The sequence below is a fragment of the Gracilinanus agilis genome, chromosome 4 (genome assembly GCF_016433145.1).
Source record: "Gracilinanus agilis isolate LMUSP501 chromosome 4, AgileGrace, whole genome shotgun sequence".
In the NCBI taxonomy this organism is placed as follows: domain Eukaryota; kingdom Metazoa; phylum Chordata; class Mammalia; order Didelphimorphia; family Didelphidae; genus Gracilinanus; species Gracilinanus agilis.
Window position 1 is genome coordinate 271967853 of NC_058133.1, and position 20786 is coordinate 271988638.

General features: G+C 41.3%; 1 protein-coding gene across 1 annotated transcript; it reads right to left on the reverse strand.

The window, feature by feature from the left end:
• Nucleotides 1-1508: 1508 nt before the first annotated feature.
• Nucleotides 1509-11473, reverse strand: TREML1 (triggering receptor expressed on myeloid cells like 1). The gene is made up of 6 exons (XM_044677057.1): nt 11431-11473; nt 10521-10850; nt 5203-5341; nt 2689-2774; nt 2168-2220; nt 1509-1757 (listed from the first exon to the last, which is right to left on the reverse strand). The coding sequence occupies exons 1-6, from the start codon at nt 11471-11473 to the stop codon at nt 1509-1511; spliced, it is 900 nt and encodes a 299-aa protein (XP_044532992.1).
• Between the last annotated feature and the right edge of the window lie 9313 nt (nt 11474-20786).

A 20786-nucleotide genomic window follows, 5' to 3' on the forward strand; every position in this document is an offset into this window, starting at 1 on the left:
ATATACCTTAATATATACACAGGTACATATGCATATATGTGTGTCTGTGTATATGTATGTATGTTTATGTGTAGGGAGAGAGAGGCAGGTATAGAGTACAATGAATAGAGTGCCAGGCCTGGAGCCAGGAAGGTGAATCTTCTTGAGTTCCAATGTCAAATTTGAGACAAATGTCAGACTAACTATTTGACCCTGGGCAAGCTACTTAATACCCTCTGCCTCAGTTTCCTCATCTGCAAAATGATAAGGAAATGGCAAACCACTCCAATATCTGACAAGAAAACCCCAAATGGGGTCATGAAGAGAACTGAAAACAACTGAATAATAACCAAATATGGGACACTGAGACCCTAGCTGGCAACCTCCTACTCTTAAGGTAGCCTTGATCCTTTGGCCCTATTAGTAGGAACTATTTTTAAAAAAATAAACTCTTATATTCTGTTTTAGTATCAATTTGAAGAGCAGGGAGGACTAGGCAATGGGGATTAAGTGACTTGCCTAGAATCACACAGCTAGGAAGTGTTTGAAGTCAGATTTGAATCCAGATCTACCTGACTCCAGGCCTGGTGCTCTGTCCACTGTGCTACCTACCTGCCTCTGAGAGGAAATCTTCTTGCAGTGTCTGCTATGTTCTATACTCTACCACTGAGTCATCTGTCTTCTGAGTGTTTGCCCCTACCGGTGTACATGTACAGAAACACACACACACACACACACACACACACAGAGCAGGGAATTAAGAAAGGTGTCTCACAGGACTATGGGGAGGAGTACCAAGAGCCCTGTCTCTTAGTCCAATAGAAAAGGCATTTGATCAAACTCCTTCCCACCAGCTTCAGGTACGCTATCTAGGCACTTCATTGAGACTGATTAGGGTTTATTGAGTTCATATTTGGATAATAAAATTGTAGTAGCCCTAGAATTGTGCAGGGTAATTCCCTTTAGACTTGTAAATAGGAGACTTGTGTTTGATCTCCAGCACAGACACTGGTTAGTTATGCTATTCAAGGTAAACCATTTAAGTAGGAATCAAATAGGGGTTTCCACTCAAAGTTCTGAGCTCCCAGATTTCATTTCTATGTCTAATAATAAGAAATGACTGTGCTTCCTCTTTCACAGAATTTTTTGTGAAGAAAGAGTTTTTGGAATCAAAGGATTGTAATGCAAGTTGTTAGCATCATCATTGCTATGGGTCAACAGTCATCTCTAGGCCTGAATTTTCCCTTTTCTAAAATGAGAAGATTGGAATAGATAATCAGCAAGAATTTATTAAGCTTCTACTATATGCCAGGCATCGTGCCATGGCCTGGGAATACAAAGACATACCCTCCCCTCAGGGAGCTTACATTCCAACAAGGAGGCAAGATCTCTAAAATCTAAATATTCTTTGGTTCTATGATATAAGGTAGACAGACCCAGATCACAGGAATGACACTCCTAATGTGCATACTTCAAGGTGGAGTTGAGGTGGAAAATGAATTCGTGGGGAACTGAAGGCCAATTTGCACCTAAGTAGGTTGACTGGGGGTCTCTCCATCCTCAGCCCCGGAGGGGAAGACAACAGTTGCATATGTTACAGGCTTAGTGCTGAAATGGACCTGGGGCTCTGATTTGGTTGTTGGAGGAGGTGGAGGTGGTGGTTTTCCTGACGGGGGACCTAGAGGTGGGTTGGTGTAAGTAGTGTCATCTAACGAGGGAGGAGTCCCCAGCTTCTCATAAGGCACACTGGATGGCTCTTCAGCAGACATCCTGGTATCCTAAAATGGCAGTAGACAAATAGAAAAATGATGCAGCCTTTTCACTATCCCACAGGAGAGAGTGAAAGGGGATGCCCAGACTGGATCTGTCTTAAAAATATAGAATACCTTCATAACCAGGGCTTTCTCTTGTCCTCTGATCAATCGAATAGCATAGCATAGTACCCCTTCCAGGTCTTGAGAATAATCTTTTTAGGAGCAGGGCATGGGGATGGCAGAGGGTGCATAAGATCTTTGTGGGAGGTGAGGGGGCACGGAATGAATGGGAACAAATAACAATTGCTGCCCAGACCTGTGGAGTTGGCATGGGACCTGCATCTCAGGTCCCTTCTTTCCCCTCCTGGCTCCTGGTTTCAGTGATGGGACTATAGGGAGCAGCACATAGTGCTGTGACCACGGGGACCTCTTACCCAGGCTGATGTTTCACTGCTTTGAGATCGCCCACAAATGTCCAGTTTGCCCCCTGGCAAGACAGAGAGCACATTCTTCTCTTTACCTTGGACCCTTAGCCCTTTTTTTTCAAATCCTTCAAACCCTGATCCCCTTACCTGACAAACTTTCTCAAAGCCTGTGCCACTAACTACCCCATTTGGCTTTTTCTCATCTTCCCTGTCTTCAGATCCACCAACCATTCTCTTCCAACTTTCCTCTCAGCCCCTTTTCCGTCCCCCACCTATGACCTTCCCACCTCCACTTGCTGATCCACCTTTATCCCTATCACGCCCCCCTCTCCATTTTGCTACCCCTTTCCAAAGTCACGTACATTGTGAGGTTGGGGAAATAAAGGAAAAGCCCAGTGGGGTAGTTCTCTGGTGTTATAGAGAGGAGCAAAGGCCATCCCAGAAGCCTGGTCTATATTTTTCTGTGAGAGATAGCTAATGAATACTACATTAGTAAGGTCAAAATGAAAGAGATGATGGCAATCACTTACCCATCCTGCCAGCTATCACAGCCAATACCACAGCAGCCACGAGTAGCAGACCCAGGAGAAGCACAGAACCCCAGACCAAGGGAATGCTAAAGGACAAGAATGTTCGAAGTTCAGCCTCTAAGCCTAAAGGTGTTAAAAGATGGCTGGTGGTGGGTGGGAGCTCAGGGGAACCCTCTGCCAGTAGAGATTTCTATATAGAACAATAGTAGGGGAATCCTCAGAGGGATGGCTCTTAGTAGCAGCTTAGAATTCAACAAAGAAATGGGTAAGAAGGAAGGCTGTGTGTCTAAGGCACTCACGGGGTCTCCAGGATGAAGGGTTTTTGAGGCCTCTACTTTCTAGCTCCTACATACTTTGTGATCCAGTGACACTGGTCTCTTTGCTATTTCTCAAACAAGAAGCTCCACCTCCCAACTCCTGGCATTTTTTCTTTATCTCGGCCTCTTGAGCTCCCTGGTGTTTTTCAAGTCTTACCCCAAATGCCACTTTCCCACAGGAAGTCTTTCTCCACTCCCTTTAATTCTAGTGGCTTCCTTCTGTTGATTCTTTCCAATAGAGCCTGATATAGAGTTTCTGTATATAGTTGTTTGCATGTTGTGTCCCCCGTTGGACTCAATGAGAATAGGGACTATTTATATTCTCAGCACTTCGGACAGAGCCTGGCAAACAGGAGGAACTTTTTCAATGTTTCCTGACTGAATAATTGACTTGATTATCGCTTCACTGTATTCATTAATCAACTTGAAGAGGGGTCATCTGCCTCAGTGTGAGCTACCAGAGTTAGCCATGGGGAGAGAACAATGTCTTTTTCTGTTTTATTTGGTCCTTAGGAGGCGAGGGACACTGGAAGATCCAGCCCTTGCACACCCTCTCCCATGCCAGCGTTTTAGCAAACTCGACTCCCTGGGCACTAGCTCAGATTGAATATTGCATAGTCTGGGCATTTCAAACTCAAGACACCCTGAATGCAATTTGTTTGAACTCATTATCTTTCTACTCCCCTAGCCACCGTATAATTCAAGCCCCGAACCCTTTTGTTTAGACTAGTATAATCAATGGTCTGCTGGTAAATATTTATTAACCAGTTCTCAAGAAAGAAAAATAGTTGGAAATACCAGACTTTTAAGTTTAATCTGAATCATAACATTTTCTCCATTTTTAAAAAGTTTAGATGAGCAGTAGTGGATAGAATCCAAGCCTGAAGTCAGGAAGACTCTTCTTCCAGAGTTCAAATTTAGCTTCATATACCTTTCTAGCTGTGTGACCCTTGGCAAGTCACTTAACTCTGTCTCAGTTTCCTTATCTGTAAAATGAGTTGAAGAAGTAAATGGCCAACTACTCCAATATCTTTGCCAAGAAAACCCCAAATGGAGTCATGGAGTGTTAGATACAAGTGAAATGACTGAATAGCAATAACAAAAAGACAACTAACAAAATAATAAAATCGAACCCAGATTTGTAGCATTTGCTAATTTCAAAGGCCCAGATGTTCATACTGAAAATCTAATAACTGATTCTCTCTGATTGTGGTGGCCTCCTAATTGGTCTCCTTACTTGGAATCTCTCATCACTCTAATTTCCTATACTTAGCTGCTAAAACATATTTCCTTAAGTGTAGATCCAACCATGCCATTCCCCTACTCTTCATTGACTCACTTCCTCTTGCCTCTCAGATAAAATGCACTTCTCATTTAAAGCCCTTCACAACCTAATTCTCACCTATCTTTCCAACTTTAATATATATTATTATATTAAGTAGCTAGGTGATACAATGGGAGAAAGAGTGGGCCTGGAGTCAGAAAGATCTGAGTTTTCTAATTCAGCCTCAGACACTAGCCTGGGCAAGCCAATTAACCACTCTTTGCCTCGTTTCATCATCTGTAAAATGGACTTCATAATAGCACCTTTCTCACAGGATTGTTGTAATAGAGTGCAGTTAAAATTGTAAAGTGCCTGACTCATGATAGGAAGTTTTTTGTATTATTATACTAGTCTATTATTATTATAAATTACTCCCCTTTCCACTCTCTATTATTCAGCTCTAGGGGCTTTCTCCCCACAAACAATACTCCATCTCTTTTCTCTGTCCCTTTGATTGGCTGTCCTCTATGCTTGGAATGTCCTCTCTCCTTACAGAATCCCTCTCTTCCTTCAGGATGCAGTTCAAATACTACCTTCTATAGAGACACCTTTTCTGATTCCCCCTCCTCATCCCCATCCCAGCTAGTACAATCTCTCCTTAAATGCCTTATATTGAATTACTAATAATTCTGGCTATACTTAAGTCTGTATGTTTTAGAACAGAATAGAATATGACCTCTTACAGAACATAAGCTCCTTGAGGGCACCAGTTGTCATATTCTTTGTCATTGCATCCCAAGGATCTAGCCTGGTACAGAGTACATACCTAAAAACAAATTGTTGTCTTGGTTTGACCCAGGGTTTATACCATAGTGCCTGGCACTTGTTGATATTTTCACAAATAATTGTTGATTGAGTTGATTGACCTAGTACCTCCAGGCTTCTCGGTTGGGCTCCACGGGGCTGAAGCTTGGGCTGCTTGTAGGATATTCCATAGGAGCTAAAGTCAAAGTTTCTTCCTCGTAGTCTTCCTTCTTCCCCTCCTCTTCCTCCTCTTCCTCCTGCCTTGACACTGAAGAGACAACCCCCCACCCCCGAAAAAAAGAGAGAGGAAATTAGTTAGCTAGTTAGAAAGATTCATGGAACCCAAACAGGCCTGAAGGGCCAATGGTGGGGAAATAAGGAGGTAGTGAGGCTGTAAATGAGAAGGTAGGGAATTCAGAGTTGAGGAGGTATTAGGATTTAAGGTCAGAAGGTACAGAGCTATAACTAGCAGGTTTTGTGCTTGAGGTGAGATGTTTGAAACATTCTCAAATTGACTTTTTAAAACCAATTGAGTAGGTAGAGAGAGATGCAGGTGTATAAGTGTCCATAGGATGCTGAGGATATATCAGGCTACTGAGGAGGACAGGATGGGGATGTGGGGTGGGAAGGAAGCCTAAACTCGAAATGTGCTGCATTCCTATTTTAATACATAATTACATTAGCCAAATGCTAAGCTCAGTTTTTATGCATTGCTGGTAGATGGCAAATGATACCAAAGTACTTTAAATTATTGTGCCCTAGGGCAAAGCTCCAGCTGCCCCGTCCCAAGTATGACTGTGATAAAATGGAAAAGATGGTGGACAGAGGTAGGCAGATGGAGAGATAGTAAATCCAGAGGTGAGGAAGCCAGAACAGCAGATGGGGATAGGTTGAGCAGGGCTGAATTATCCTTAAGCATGGTTGGCATTGTGTCCAATGAAAATAAAAGGTTTATGAAAAAATTACCATTTAAAGTTTAATTGAATAAAAACTGCAAACAAGGTCTTTCGCTGAATATAATAAAGCTCTCTTATTAAATGTGTCTGTGATTTCACTGAGGTTTTAAATGCCTATGGAAATTACCCCATCCATTGTTGTTGTCATTGTTTAGTTGTTTTCAGTCATGTCTGGCAATTCATGACCCCATTTGGAGTATTCTGAACAAAGATACTGAAGGGGTTAGCTGCTTTCTTCTCCAGCTCATTTTACAGATAAGGAAACTGAGGCAAATAGGGTTAAATGACTTGCCTAGAGTCATACAGCTAGTATGTGTCTGAGGTTGGATTTGAACTCAGGAAGGTGAGTCTTTCTGATTCCAGGCCTGGAACTCTATCCACTGTGCCACCTAGCAGCCTGTATACACCCATACATACAGCCTCAATTGGTTTCTGACATGCAGAGTAGAGATGGGGCCAGCCCTTTAATGAAAGTATTGTTACCTCTTAGCATACTGTGTTTACCCTTATATATACACATAAAGGATACACACACACACACACACACTACTCAAAGAAGTTGAAAATACTTTTTTCTAAGGGCCAGCCCCATCTCTGCTCTGGGTGTTAGAAGCTCATTGAGGTTACTCTAGGCTGCTCTTCCTCTTATCTCTCATCTGTCCCTCCCCCTGCCCCAGAGAGGTTCAGCCTGGCTTGGATTTATGTTATTATTGGTTCAGGAAGAAAAGTGTTGGATGAAGAGTCAGAGAAAACTCCAACTTTGTCACTTCCAGCCTAGAGGCCCTCTCTGGCCTCAGTTTCCTTATATGTAAAATGAGGAGTTGAAATTCTGTTCTAAATCCATGATCCTTGCCCACCGTCCTGCTATCTCTTCCCAGAATCAGAAAAGAAACTGTGAACTCAGGGGAGGAGAGACGTGGTGTCTTCAGGAGACTGAGGACCCAAACCCTAGAATATTAAGGAAGAGGGATGGATAAGGCAAGAATGGAAACTACACAAATTTATGACAGTGAAGTAATCAGGTAATAAGAGGATCCCAGAATGCTCAAACCTTAGATATCACCTAAGTCTAACTTCCTCTTTTTGAAGTTGAAGAAACTAAGACCCAGAGAAGGGGAAATGGTTTGCTCTCCTGATTCCCTATAGTATACCAACATTTTTATGGTGTGGTTATATTTATTTTAGGGGCAGCTGGATGGATAGGTGGATCAGTGGATAGCAGACCTGAATTCAAATCCGGCCTCAGATATTCCCTATTCTGTGAGTGACCCTGGACAAGTTACTTAACCTCTGTTTGCTTTAACCCACTGGAGAAGGATGTGGCCAACCACTCCAGTATCTTTACCAAGAAAACTCCATGAATGGAAGGGTCCATGGGTCACAGAGAGTCAGATACAACCGAATAACATGGTTACTTTACTTCTAAGAGCTTTTAAAAAAATACAAGACACTCTTCCCATTCCCATAGCATTAGTTCTAGAGAATCTTGTGACTAAAACCGGTCCATTCATGGACCAGATTCTCTAAAGAACTGCCCACTTTCTCTCCAGCCTTCCTCTATAATTATATCTCTGTTCTAAGGATGGTAGATTTAGAGTTATAAAATACCTCTGCATGGTGGAAATTGCACCAGGTCTGAAGATGGGTTCAAATCTGGCCTCAGACACTTTCTAGCTGTGTGATGCTGGGCAAGTCATACCTCCAGTTGCCTACCTCTTACCATTTTTCTGCCTTGGAATTAATACCCAGTATCGATTTTAAGACAGAAGGTAAAAGGATTTTTTGTAAACGCCTACTTCTCTCTTGGAATGAATACTATGTATTGATTGGTTCCAAGGCAGAAGAGTGATAAAGGCTAGGCAATGGGAGTTAAGTGACTTATCCAGGGTCACACAATTAGGATGTGTTTGAAGCCAGATTTGAACCCAGGACCTCCTGTCTCTGGGCCTGGCTCTCAATCCACTGAGACACCTAGCTGCCCCTGGGATTTTTTTTTAAGAATACCTACCTCAGAGTCTAGTTAGTTCAATCCTTTCATTTACATGTGAGGAAACAGAGCTCTAGGGTGGTTAAAGTGACAGGATTTTAACTCAAGTCCTCCAGTTCTTGAACCATTGCCATTTCCATTGTATCAAACTGTTTTTTTTTGAGGATCATAGATTTAATTGTGTGCTAATAATCTGGATATTTTCCTTTTTTCCATTTAGCAAAAAGGACAGCAGAGAAGATTTGAAAAATCTGCAAGAACATTGATATGAGCTCAAAGCATTCGTAGTTTTTTCTTTTCCTAAAGTTTCAATCAACCTGTTTCTCATTCTCCACCTTTATGGATTCCACACCCATTATCCCACATCTTCTCTTTCAGGCTCCCAAATTCTATTTATCTCCAGTCCTATGAAACATATCATATCTGTTTCCACTCTACACTGCTGCACCCCCGCCCACCCAGAATGGAGGGCCCAATGAACCTACCCAATAGTGACCTAACCTCCAGACCTCATCCACCTGGTTCTTGACCCATCCTGATTCCGCCATTAAAGTGCATATGTGATTTCAACATTTCCTGACCATAGGAGGGACACTTCTTTAGCAGGTCCCAATGACAACTGATTTAAGGATTTACCAATTGAACATTTTCTAAACCGCTAAATTCATCCTGACCTGCATATATACGTGTAGGTCCTGCCGGCATACACTGAAATCCACGTCCAAAAGGTAAAATGATATAGTTTCAACAAACAAAAACCAATTAAACCTAGTGTCTCAAGCTTGGCTCTAATGAAGAGTTGAGGAAATTCATGTCCTTCCTTTCTTTGAAGAGGTGGGAGACCTTTGTTGTCACTCAGGCTTTCACATCTAATTTTTTGTGTCCAAATTTGGGATTTTCTTGGCAAAGATACTGGAAGGTTTTGCCATTTCCTTCTCCACTCATTTTACAGATGAGGAACTGAGGCAAACAGGGTTAAGTGACTTTCCCAGAGTCACACATCTAGTAAGTATCTGAGGCCAGATTTGAACTCATGAAGATGAGTCTTCCTGTTTTCACACCCGTGTTTCATCTATTTAGCTGTCCTATAGATGTGGACTACTGAAAATACTGTCAGACATGCCTGAAATGGTCTTTGGTTTTGCTGATTTGTGCTATTTATCTTTATTTTTCTTTGTCATAAGGAATGGCTTCCTGATTAAGAGAGGACAGGAAAACCAAAGATATCAATAAAATGAAATCTAGTCTTTATTCCATGGTATCAATAAAATAAGATAAAGGACAAGGACTTGACCTAGGAAATCATTGGGAACAGGAGCTCCCTTCCTCTACCAATGAAGGTAGGGAAACTGCAATTTTATAACTTAGCCTCTATTTCCCTCAGTTTCCTCAAATATAAAATGAGGATAATAACAACAACTAACTCTCTGAGTTTGATACCTCTGGCCTAGAGCACTGAGACATTTGACTTGCCCAGAAGTCACACAGTCAGCATATGTCAAAGGCAAGACTTGAACTTAGTTTTTCCTAGTTTCCAAAACAGTTTTCTCTCAAAACCACTATCAAGACCACCTAAGTTTTTTTTTTTTTCATTAAAAGGTGGGTTTGGGGATCAAGAGTTAAAGGGACTTTAAAAGTTATGTAATCCAAACCTATCCCTCTATTTTGCAAATAAGGAAACTGAGGCCTAGAAAAATAAAATGACTTCAAGACAGTAAATAAAGCAAGAATTTGGCAGCTAGATGGTGCAATGAATAGAATTCTGGACTGGGAGTCAGAAAGACTCTTCTTCCTGAATTCAAATCCATTCTCAGGCTGTGTGATCTTGGGCAAGTCTCTTCACCCTGTGTGCCTCAGTTTCCTCAATTATAAAATGAACTGGAGAAAGAAATGGCAAATCACTCTAGTATCTTTGTCAAGAAAACCAAAAATAAAGTCACGAAAAGCCAAATGACTGGAAAGCAATTGAACAAAAAGGATTTTTTTTTAGTTTTTTTTTTTTAAACCCTTAACTTCTGTGTATTGGCTCATAGGTGGAAGAGTGGTAAGGGTGGGCAATTGGGGTTAAGTGACTTGCCCAGGGTCACACAGAACAAAAAGGACTTAAACTCAGGTCGTCTAATTCCATTTTAGATGCTTGGTACACTACATAATGCTGCTTTCTTACTGATTTAAAAAAATGATGAGTTGTACTATGTTGAAAATAATGATTGAAACGAAGGCTATGAAGAGGGCGGTGGGGTAGGAGAAGAAAGCACATTGTCTTGTGTCCAGATGACTAGGAAACCAGCAAGGAGTTAGGGATGGAAGGGCTATTATTGGGAGATAGACAACTTATCTTGGCCTCACCACCCAGAGTGGCTTCCTCCCCTTAGAGAGACAGGAAAGGATATTAATGTCTTCTTTCCATAGTTTGCCATTGGGAGGCACCCTCAGGGAGGGACTTCACTAGGATCCAAGAGTCCTGGTTACTTACTGAACTCAAGTTTCTACACGATACTCACCTGGCAGGGATACTTTCAGAATGAACGTTTGCATGACCTGGGGTCCAGTGGCCGTATCCATCATGCAGTTATACTCGCCAGCATCCTCCAGCTGCACGTCATCCATCACTACTTCGAGTAAGCCTTCACCCAGGTCCGTGAGGTGGGCTTTCCCACTACCTACGGCTCTCCTGTCCACCATGGAAGTGACGAGGGAACGGCACCCCGTGGACACGATTCGACACCACACCTTCCGGCCCCGGCTATCTTTTGGTTCATAGCGACATTGTAGGGATATCGAGCTACCAGCTATGGTCTCCAGCACTTCATGGACACCTTCGACAATGCAACCTGAGAAAGAAAGAGGACATGGTGTGGCAGGTGGTACTGACAGGCACTATGGTAACAGGAGAATATAAAAGCCTGGTCTATCCTGCCCTCTCTGACAAAGGATGTTGGCTGGATCATAGGCTATCTAGCTAGGAGGTATCCTTAGAGATGTCTAAGGCAAGAATTCTCTCTCTCTCTCTCTCTCTCTCTCTCTCTCTCTCTCTCTCTCTCTCTCTCTCTCTCTATCTCTGTGTTTGTGTGTGTGTGTGTGTGTGTGTTTCGATCCCTTCTCAGAATAATGTTTTAAAATTTTTAAATTATTTTTAAAAATAATGTTTTAAAAAACTTTTTAAATGCATGAAATAAAATACAGAGGATCACAAAGGAAGCCAATTAAACTGAAGAGGTCATTTTTTTCCCCATCCAATTATTTGGACAACATAAAATCTGCTTCATAGATCCTAGGTTTAGAACCCCTGATCTGAGGAAATGAAGGGAAGGAGAGGCTGCCTTGGTCATCAGTGTGCCAAGCAGACTCAAGAAGGTGGACTTAAAAGGCAGCCTTCCATTGAGAGAGTGACCAGCTCCCATTAGGTCTTACCTGTAATACCCAGGAGAAAGAGCAAGAGTGGGAGGAAGCCCATAGTGGGACAAGCTGGAGGTTCCACTGTCCAGGGAGCAGCGCAGCTCAGAGACTCAGTCTGGAATGATAGGGGGCCCTCCCAGATGCAGGAAATGCTTTCTCAGGATATAGTCACGTGGGTCTCTCAGTAACCCAAGCAGAGATGGCTCTGTAGAATATGGCTGAGGGAGTGAAGAGGCAAGAGGCCGATAGGCATTTCCATTGAGTAGAGATGGGGCAGAAGTGGAGAAGGTGCCATATTGAATGCCAGTTGCCAACTCACATTAATTCTATCTCAAAACATTTCTGAGACTACACTAGATCCAGACTAATTTTTTTTTAAACCCTTACCTTCCATCTTGGAATCAATATTGTATACTGGTTCTAAGGCAGAAGAGTATTAAGGGCTAGCCCAGTGATTCCCAAAGTGGGCTCCACTGCCCCCTAGTGGGTGCTGCAGGGATCCAGGGAAGCAGTGATGGCCACAGGTGCATTTATCTTTCCTATGAATTGCTATTAAAATTTAAAAACAATTAATTTCCAGGGGTGCTAAGTAAAATTTTTTTTCTGGAAAGGGGGTGGTAGACCAAAAAAGTTTGGGAACCACTGGGCTAGGGAATAGGGGTAAAGTCAGGATCACATAGCTAGGAAATGTCTGAGGTCAGATTTGAACCCAGGACCTCCCATCTCTGGGCCTGACTCCCAATCCACTGAACTACCTAGCTGCCCCCTACAGACTATTACAGAAGCCTCCAACTGGTCTTTCTGCCAATCCTTCCTGTCGAATTGATATTCTTAAAGCACAAGTCTGATGGTGTTCCTCCCTTTCTCAAGAAGCCCTAGAGACTCCCTGTTATTCTAGGATCAAACACAAACTCCTCCATTTGGCATTTAAAGCTCTTCACAAGGGGCAGCTGGGTAGCTCAGTGGAGTGAGAGCCAGGCCTAGAGACAGGAGGTCCTAGGTTCAAATCCGGCCTCAGACACTTCCCAGCTGTGTGACCCTGGGCAAGTCACGTGACCCCCATTGTCCACCCTTACCACTCTTCCACCTATGAGACAATACACCGAAGTACAAGGGTTTAAAAAAAAAAAAGCTCTTCACAGTCTAGCTCCAATCTATCCTTCTAGGCTATTGGTTGCACATAGTTCTCCTTCAAGTAGGTGGCTCAGTGGATAGAGTGCTAGGTCTGAGCTCAGGAAGATCTGAGTTCAAATTTGACCTCAGACACTTAGCTGTTTGACTGGACAACTTTTAACTACCAAATCATTCGCTTTAATCCACTGGAGAAGGAAATTGCAAGAAATGGCAAGAAAACTATAGTCCACAGAGTCACAAAGAGTTGAGACACGACTAAACAACAATTACTCCTTTCCATATTCCAAACAAATTGGCCCAACTACTCTTCCTATACTATATTGCATTTCATTTCTGACCTTGGGGATTGCATATTCTATGGTAAAAATTCTTTTTTCACCTCCAGCTTTTGGAACTGTTATTGCTCTTCAGAATTCAGCTCAAGGGTCACCTCCTCCATGAGGTCTTCTTGATTTCCATCTCCTAATTACTGTAGCCCCACACTCCTCATCCAATCCTCCCAACAGTCAAATGGAAGTTTCTTAAGAACTCCAGACTACCTAGCTTTTGTCTTTGGACCTCCAGTGCCTAGCATGTTGAGTGAAGCATAGTATAGAACTAATAATTGCTTTTTTGGTTGATCAAGAGTTCTTCTAAGTACACATCTTTCTGGAATAATGAAAAAATCCTAAAATATTGGAGTTAAAAGTATTAAAGATAATCTAATGCTACCCTTCCTCCAGTCACACACACACACACCTCAGAGAAGGGAAAGGACTGAAATAAAGTTGGTCCCTTTAGCCACTTCAATGAATTAGTGGCAAAACTGAGATAAGAACCCAGATCTTCTGATCCTTCACCCTCACTTAATTTTAATATTCTTTACACTATCGCCCAGACATAGGGCACAGGATCTCTGGGAAATCCTGGTACTCTATCAAGCTGGAACCTAGTCAAGTAAGTGAAGAGAGGCTTTTGGCAACTTGAAAATGGAAGAAGAGGGAAATAGACTCTTTGGGGTCTTAGAATCACAGACTTCTAAAACATCAGCACATTAGGGACCACATCCAAACTCTTGGTTTTACAGAGAATGAAACGTAGACAAAGAAAGGAGATGTGATTTATTCCTCCTCATCAAAACTAGTTAGAGTTGGTTAAGTAGTATAATGGATAGACTTCCCAGGAAAGTCAGGATTCAAATCTAACTTCTAACATCCTAGTAGTTAACATTTATATATAGCACCTACTATGTGTCATTGTTCCCTTCAGAGTCCCTAGCATTCCACATCCATTCCCTACCCCTAACATATACCAGACCTATGGTCTTCTCTCACCCCCAGCTTCCTCAAGGTTTTTCTGAAAAGCATAGTTACAAAATGGTAAATGTTGGAAGGGCTGTGAGAATACAGAGATGCTAATGCTCTGATGGAGAAGCTGAAAATGGGTCCAGCCATTGTAGAAAAAAAGATATTTACAACCTAGCCCCCTTCCACCTTTCTGGTATTTTTATGTCTTACTTCCTCTTCTACTCCCTGCCCCTTGTGTTCTATGTGATCCAGTAATATTCCACTGGTTTCCTTGAAGTTCCCCGCATAAGAAACTCCATTTCTCAAATCCAGGCATTTTGCTTCCTCCTCATCTCTGCCTCCTGCCAGGCTCCCTTCCCTGCTTTCCTTCAAGTCTCAGCCAAAATCTCATCTTCAATAAGAAGCCTTTCTTGACCCTCCTTAATCCTAGTATCTGTCCTTTATTGTTTATCTTCCATTTATCTTGAACTTGGGTAACTCGGAAAGTGGTAGTGGTGACCTCTGTGTAGATGGAAACAGAGGAAAAGTTCCTATGCATACAAAAATTAATATTTATAGCATCACTTTTTTATAGCAGCAGAGAATTTGAAGAAAATTCACTGTTCATTGATGGAAGAATGGTAGAACAAACTGTGGTATATGAATGTAAGGAATATTATAATACCTTGAGAATTAATAGAAATCATAGCCTTAAAGTTAGAATGGGTTTTGGGAGTTATAGTCTATTTTCTCTTCATTTTATTATTATTATTATTATTTTAACCCTTGTACTTCGGTGTATTGTCTCATAGGTGGAAGAGTGGTAAGGGTGGGCAATGGGGGTCAAGTTACTTGCCCAGGGTCACACAGCTGGGAAGTGGCTGAGGCTGGGTTTGAACCTAGGACCTCCCATCTCTAGGCCTGACTCTCACTCCACTGAGCTACCCAGCTGCCCCCAATTTTTTTTTTACTTAAATTATCTTCCCTTCTGTCTGAATAGAATAGATTCAAAGTATTGGTTCCAAGACAAAAGAGTTGTAAGGGTTAGACCAGTGATTCCCAAAGTGGGTGCCACCGCCCCCTGGTGGGTGCTGTAGCGATCCAGTGGGGTGATGATGGCCACAGGTGCATTTGGGGGCAGTGAATAACTGGAAGGGGGCATTGATAGTAAGTGACAGGGGGCAATAAGTAATATTTTTTCTGGAAAGGGGGCGGTAGGCCAAAAAAGTTTGGGAACCTCTGGGCTAGTCGATTGGGGTTAAATGACTTGCCCAAGGTCTAACATGGCCAGTGAGTATCTGAGATCACATTTGAACCCAAGAGCCCATGTCTCCAGGCCTGGCACTCTATCTACTAAGCATCTAGCCTCCTCTACCCCTCACTTAAAAGATGAGAAGACTAAAACCCAATAAAGCTAATTAACTTGCTCAGGGTCACATTGAAAATAATCATCAACCCAGATTTGAACCCAGGTCTTACTCAAATCCAGCCCTCTATCCACCTTCTTGCCTTTCTGAAGAATTCAGAGAAATACTTGTATGAACTGACATGAAATGCTGCAAGCAGAAGAAAGCAAACAACTCATACGCAATAATAATGTAAAGGAAAACAGCGCTGAAAAGCTTTCAGAATGTCTGATTTATAAGATCATTATTTTGAAATGTTTTCATTTAAAACATGAACTAATGCAGAGTGAAACAAGCAGAACCAAGAGTTTTGTACAGCAATAGCAATATTGTTTGAAGAATAACTGTGAATGACTGAGCTCTTCTGAGCAACATGAACATTCAAATCAACTATGGAGGACTAATGAAGGAAGATGCTCTCCACCTCCAGGGAAAGGATGGACATATAATGTTTCTACATATGTATTTATATCAAATGTTGACCTTCTCTAATGTGGGGTTGGGAGGAAAGAAGGGAGGCAACTTGGAACTTAAAATGTAGCAAAAAATAAATAAAATATAATTTTAAAAAATTTCACTTAAAGTTAACATTTATAAATTTTAATTTTTGGGGATAGGGGTAGAGGTGGAGGTAAAAGGGCCAGTGAAAGGGACATGTGTAGGGGTAGAGAAAGGAAGACAAAATACCCAATGTATGTGCTTTCATGTAAGCCTAGCAAGAGGTAGAGGGGGTCTGTGTATATTCAAGAATAAATCTTAGAAAAATGAAATAAAGTTAGGAGGTCATAGGACCTTAAATTTAGAAGTAGAAGGGACCTCAAAGGCCACTAGATCCAATCTCTTTACTGATAAGGAAACTGAATTCCAGCAAGTAATGGATCTTTTAGAGCCAGGCCCAGGCCCCAGCTCTGCCCGCCTCCCCCCCTTACCCTATTTTATGAGAGGAAAGCAACTTGTCCTTTGGCTCTGATGAGTCAACTCCACATGCTCCTGAATCATCAGAACAGAGACAGATCCAGACCAAGATTGCCATGAGAAGAAGACTTAAGGGTCAAAATCTTGAGAGGAATGACGGTAGAGAATTCAGGAAGAAAGGGAGATAGGGCTAGAATCTGGGAAGAAATGAAGGAAATCAGGGGGTGGCAGGGAGAAGTAAAAAGAAAGAGTTCAGTAAAAGAAGGAAAAAAAAGAAGTAAAAAGTAGGAGGCAATTGAGGGATTGGAGAGGTCTCAGAGGAGAGAATCAACATTAGAAATCTGTTTACATTAGAAGGTCTAGGGGGAGCTGTTCAAAGTCAGGGAAGGGCATTAGGGATCTGAAGAGAAGAGTAGGAAGCAGACAAAGAAGTAGAGGGGAAAAGAAAAGCTGGGGGACCTGTGGTTTAGATTTGAAAGTATAAGGGAGTCACGGTTTGGGTAATGGGGTTTTGGGGGGCAAGGGAGGCTTCAGCTTCCTGTGGCTATTCTTTCCCTAAGTTCTTAAAACCAGAAGTGTTTGAGCTCATAGCCTTTAGTTAGGTGGCACCAAAACTCCGGCTACACCAAAGAATGGGCTGTTGGAGTTAATATAACCCAGAAGATGGATGAAAAAAAGGCACAGTGTCTGCAATGAAGAAATTGATAATATCACTTTACTATGGCATGTTCTGTTCTGAACACCACATTGGAGTAAAGCCATCGATAAGTTCAGTAGGAGTGTGCCCAAGATGGTGAAAAGGGTAGAAAGACAAAGCCACCAAGTCCAAAGAACTGGAGATGTTTCACTTAAAGGAGAAAAGTCTTAGAAGGATCACAATAGATGTCTTCAAATATCATATAGAAAAAGAAATTAAATGCGTTCTTCCTGGCTCTGGAGTGAGAATTGGGAGAAGGCTATGGAGAGTAAGACTTTGACCCCACTTAAGGAAAAATTTCCAAACAAAATTGTTCAAAAGTAGAGGACCATGAACACCAGATTAAGGAATATGAATTTGGGGCTTTAGTCATGAATAGTTTTATGGTCTTAGGCAAGTCACTTCCTTCTCCAGAGTCTTAGTCCTCTAGTTTGTAGGGGAGGCAGTGAGGTGGCACAGTGGACAAAGTGCTGGGCTTAAAATCAGGAAAATGCAAGTTCAAGTCCAACCTCAGAGATTTACACATTTATTAGCTCTGTGACCCTGGGCAAGTCACTTAACACTATTTCTCTCCATTTCTCACCCATAAATGGTGAGAAAAATAAATAAATGGATGGACAGGTGGCTAAATAAATAAATGAGCTGGAGAAGGAAGTGGCAAACCACTCTGGTACCTTTGCCAAGAAAACCCCAAATCTGATCACAAAGAGTCAAACATGACTGAAATGACTGAATAGTAAAATAGATTTACAACCAAGAATAACTTACCATGCAAAACCAAGAATGATCCGAAAGGGGGAAAATGAATAATGGAAGAGGGAAATTTGAAGAATGTCTGGCAAAAAAACAACAGGGATGAATAGGAACTTTGAACTGCAAACACGAAACTTAAGGGAAGCCTAGAAAAATTAATTTGAGCATTGGATATGATAAGGTAAGGCTAAATTTTAATAGGGAGAAAAGAAACGTGTTAGATTGGAACCTTAATGTTTTCAAAGGATAATGAGGACTTAAATATGAAAAGCTGGGGATAGATTAGTTCTGTTCTGAGGATTTTAGGAGGGGAAGAGAAGGAACAGTAAAAGGTAGCCACTGTTGCAGAAAGGAAGAAGCTGGTAGAATTTGCTATTTCTCCTAATTGTGGTAAGTTAAAGAGTATGCAAATATGGAAGGAGAGGTGGTGGGAGCAGGGATAAAATGAGCCTCACTCTTATCTGAAATGGACAAAGGGTTGAGAACATCCACCCACAGACATTTTAGTGTAAAAATACAAACTCAACATAGAAACTAGCAGGAATGGGGAGAAGATAACATGAAATGGAATAGCTACCAACAGAACGAACTTCCTGATCCTGAAGAGGAGATCTTAAGGGAAGAAAAAAGAAACAAAAAGAACTAGGATCTGAGTCCCCATCAATTAGGTTATTCAATGTCTGAATAAGCTGTGATATACAAGTGTAATGGAACCAAAAGAAATTTTGAAAAAGAGGTTTGCAGAGAATTCTGGGTAGTAAGATACAAAATAAAGTGAACAAAACCAGAACAAGTTTTACAAAGATAGCAACATTGTTTTTTTTCTTTTTATTTACTATTAACAAAGGATATATTAAATTCGTAAATTTAAACAGGATTGTGCTATGTACATGTAAATATAATTATATTGACATGTCTTTATTGCTTCATTTTGCCAGTATGAGACAAGTATCTCCTAGGCAATATCTTTGTTTTAAAACAATGATTCTCTCTCATCCTTCTGTTTCTATGACACTATCAAGGATAGCAATATTGTAAAAAAACAACAACAAAACTTTGACAGAATTGAAAATTCAGATCAATGCAAAAAACAATTGCTTCTAGAGGATCGATGATAAAAGTATGGGAGTAGTTAGAGGTGCAGTGGATAGAGTTCCAGGACTGGAGTCAGGAAGGCTCTGCTTTCTAAATTTAAATCCAGCCTCAGACACTTCCTAACTGTGTGATCCTGGGCAAGTCATTTCACCTTGAGGAGGAAATGGCAAATCACTCCAGTTTCTCTGCCAAGAAAACCCCAAATAAGGTCACGGAGAGTCAGAAATGACATATGAGTCAAGGACCTCAATATGATGAAGTAAATTATCCACATATTCACAGAGAGGTGATGGACTCAAAGTATACAAACACATGTTTTTGGTTATGGGCATGAGAGTTTGTTTTTCTTAATTTTGTTTCCTTGTTTTTCCCCCCAGTTTTTGAATAGTGTGGGATTGAAGGAAGAAGGCTAACAATACTGACCAAAAAAAAAAAAAGAGGGAAGATCATTGAAAGATTTTTTAAAACACAAAGAAAAGAACAGAGAAAGTTCAGAAAGAAGTACAAATAAGTAGGATAGTTTTAAAAGTAATGTGTGGAATTTATTATCTATTTAAAAAAACAAATCTATGAAATGAAGATCTATAGTTTCATAGTAAGAACTCCTTTTGTATTGCTGAATATATGGAAATATCCTTTTTTTTGGAAAAAGTGTTTCAAATTTTTAAATGGAAAAAATCATGACCAGAGAAATGGCTTTTCTTCTGACTCACACTAGTAGCCCCTGTGGATGACCAATATTTGAGGAGGGCAGATAGATAAACTTCTAGCCCTATACTCGTTCACATAGGTGAGAAAAAGAGTAAGCATCTAACCATCACCCTTCTCCTGTTCCCCCAAGGTGGAAATTGAAGTAATCCTTGGAATAGGGTGTGCCAAATTCCAGAGAAATCTATCCCTTGCCATCCACAAATTACAATCTGTACATTTAGATAATCCATGTGGACATAAATCTCTTATAGTTTGACTAATATATATTTGACAGCATATCTGATTAAATAAAGGGGATCATGGTAGGAGGAATCGAAGATGACTCTAAGGATTCTAGTTTGGGGGAACTGGGAGAGAATGGTAGTGCCACTGAATTGTCAGCCATGGCCCTTAGTGCCTCAAGGGAAAAGAAATTCTCTTCCTTCCATTCCCACTCAACACATTCCTTCCTCCTCTTAGCTCTTAATCCAGACTATTCTAACTTTAAACATTTTTTTAAAATGCTGATTTTTATCAACAAATTCTCTTAATACCCCATTATATAGGATTCTGTTTGCCTCTACCTCCAAGTCCCTGCCCATCTCCCTTAGCTGTATCTAGGAGTGGTGAGGGGTCTCAGGGAAGAGAGATCTGCTTCACAAAGCAAGCAGCAGACCTATGTATTCTCCACCAAGGCAGAAACCATGTGTTGACCCATAGGAATCACTGAATGGACATATTAGTAGTTAGACTAGTGTGAGGTGCCTCAGGAGGCTCAGAGATTGACATGGAGGGTGTCGTAGGCTGGAAGAATGTGTGGAAAAGTTGACTGGCATCCATGGGTGCTCTTTTTCTCTTTCCTCCAGCACCCAAGAGTGGAATTTTCTTTCAGACTTCATCTTGCCCTGAAAAATATAGAATAATCATTAATACCTACCTTTCCAGCTTTCCTCCTTAAAGACGAAGGTAGTTTTACAGAGGTAAATAGGTGGCATAGTGGATAAGGTGCTAGACTTTGGCTCAAGAAGTTGTTAAACTAAGTTAAAATCCTGCCTCAGACACTTAGAAGGTATGTGACCCTGGCCTAGTCATTTAAGCTATCTGCCTCAGTTTCCTCCTCTGTAAAATGAGGATAAAAAAACACTTCCCAGGGTCATTGTGAGGATCATATGAGATAAAGCATATATAGTGCTTTGCAAACCTTAGTGCATCATATAATTGCGAGTTATTATTATCAGCCAGTCTAAACCCTTTATTCTATAGGTAAGAAAATTAAGGTTCAAAGAAAGGAAGCAATTTGCCTCAGGCAACATAAGTATTAAGTAGGAAAGTCCTAATTTGAACCCAAGTCTTCTGACCAATGCTCTTCCCACTAAACTCCACTACATTCTCTCTTCCCAGCCCCAAATCACCTCC

What these genes read in the sequence shown, in the direction of transcription:
- TREML1 (XM_044677057.1), bottom strand. Translation starts at nt 11,473, where the DNA reads ATGGGCTTCCTCCCACTCTTGCTCTTTCTCCTGGGTATTACAG. An exon ending in CTTTCTCCTGGGTATTACAG is followed by an intron (nt 10,851 to 11,430) that starts GTAAGACCTAAT and finishes TTTCTTTCTCAG; the next exon opens with GTTGCATTGTCGAAGGTGTC. An exon ending in TGTGATAGCTGGCAGGATGG is followed by an intron (nt 2,221 to 2,688) that starts GTAAGTGATTGC and finishes CTGTCTTGCCAG; the next exon opens with GGGGCAAACTGGACATTTGT.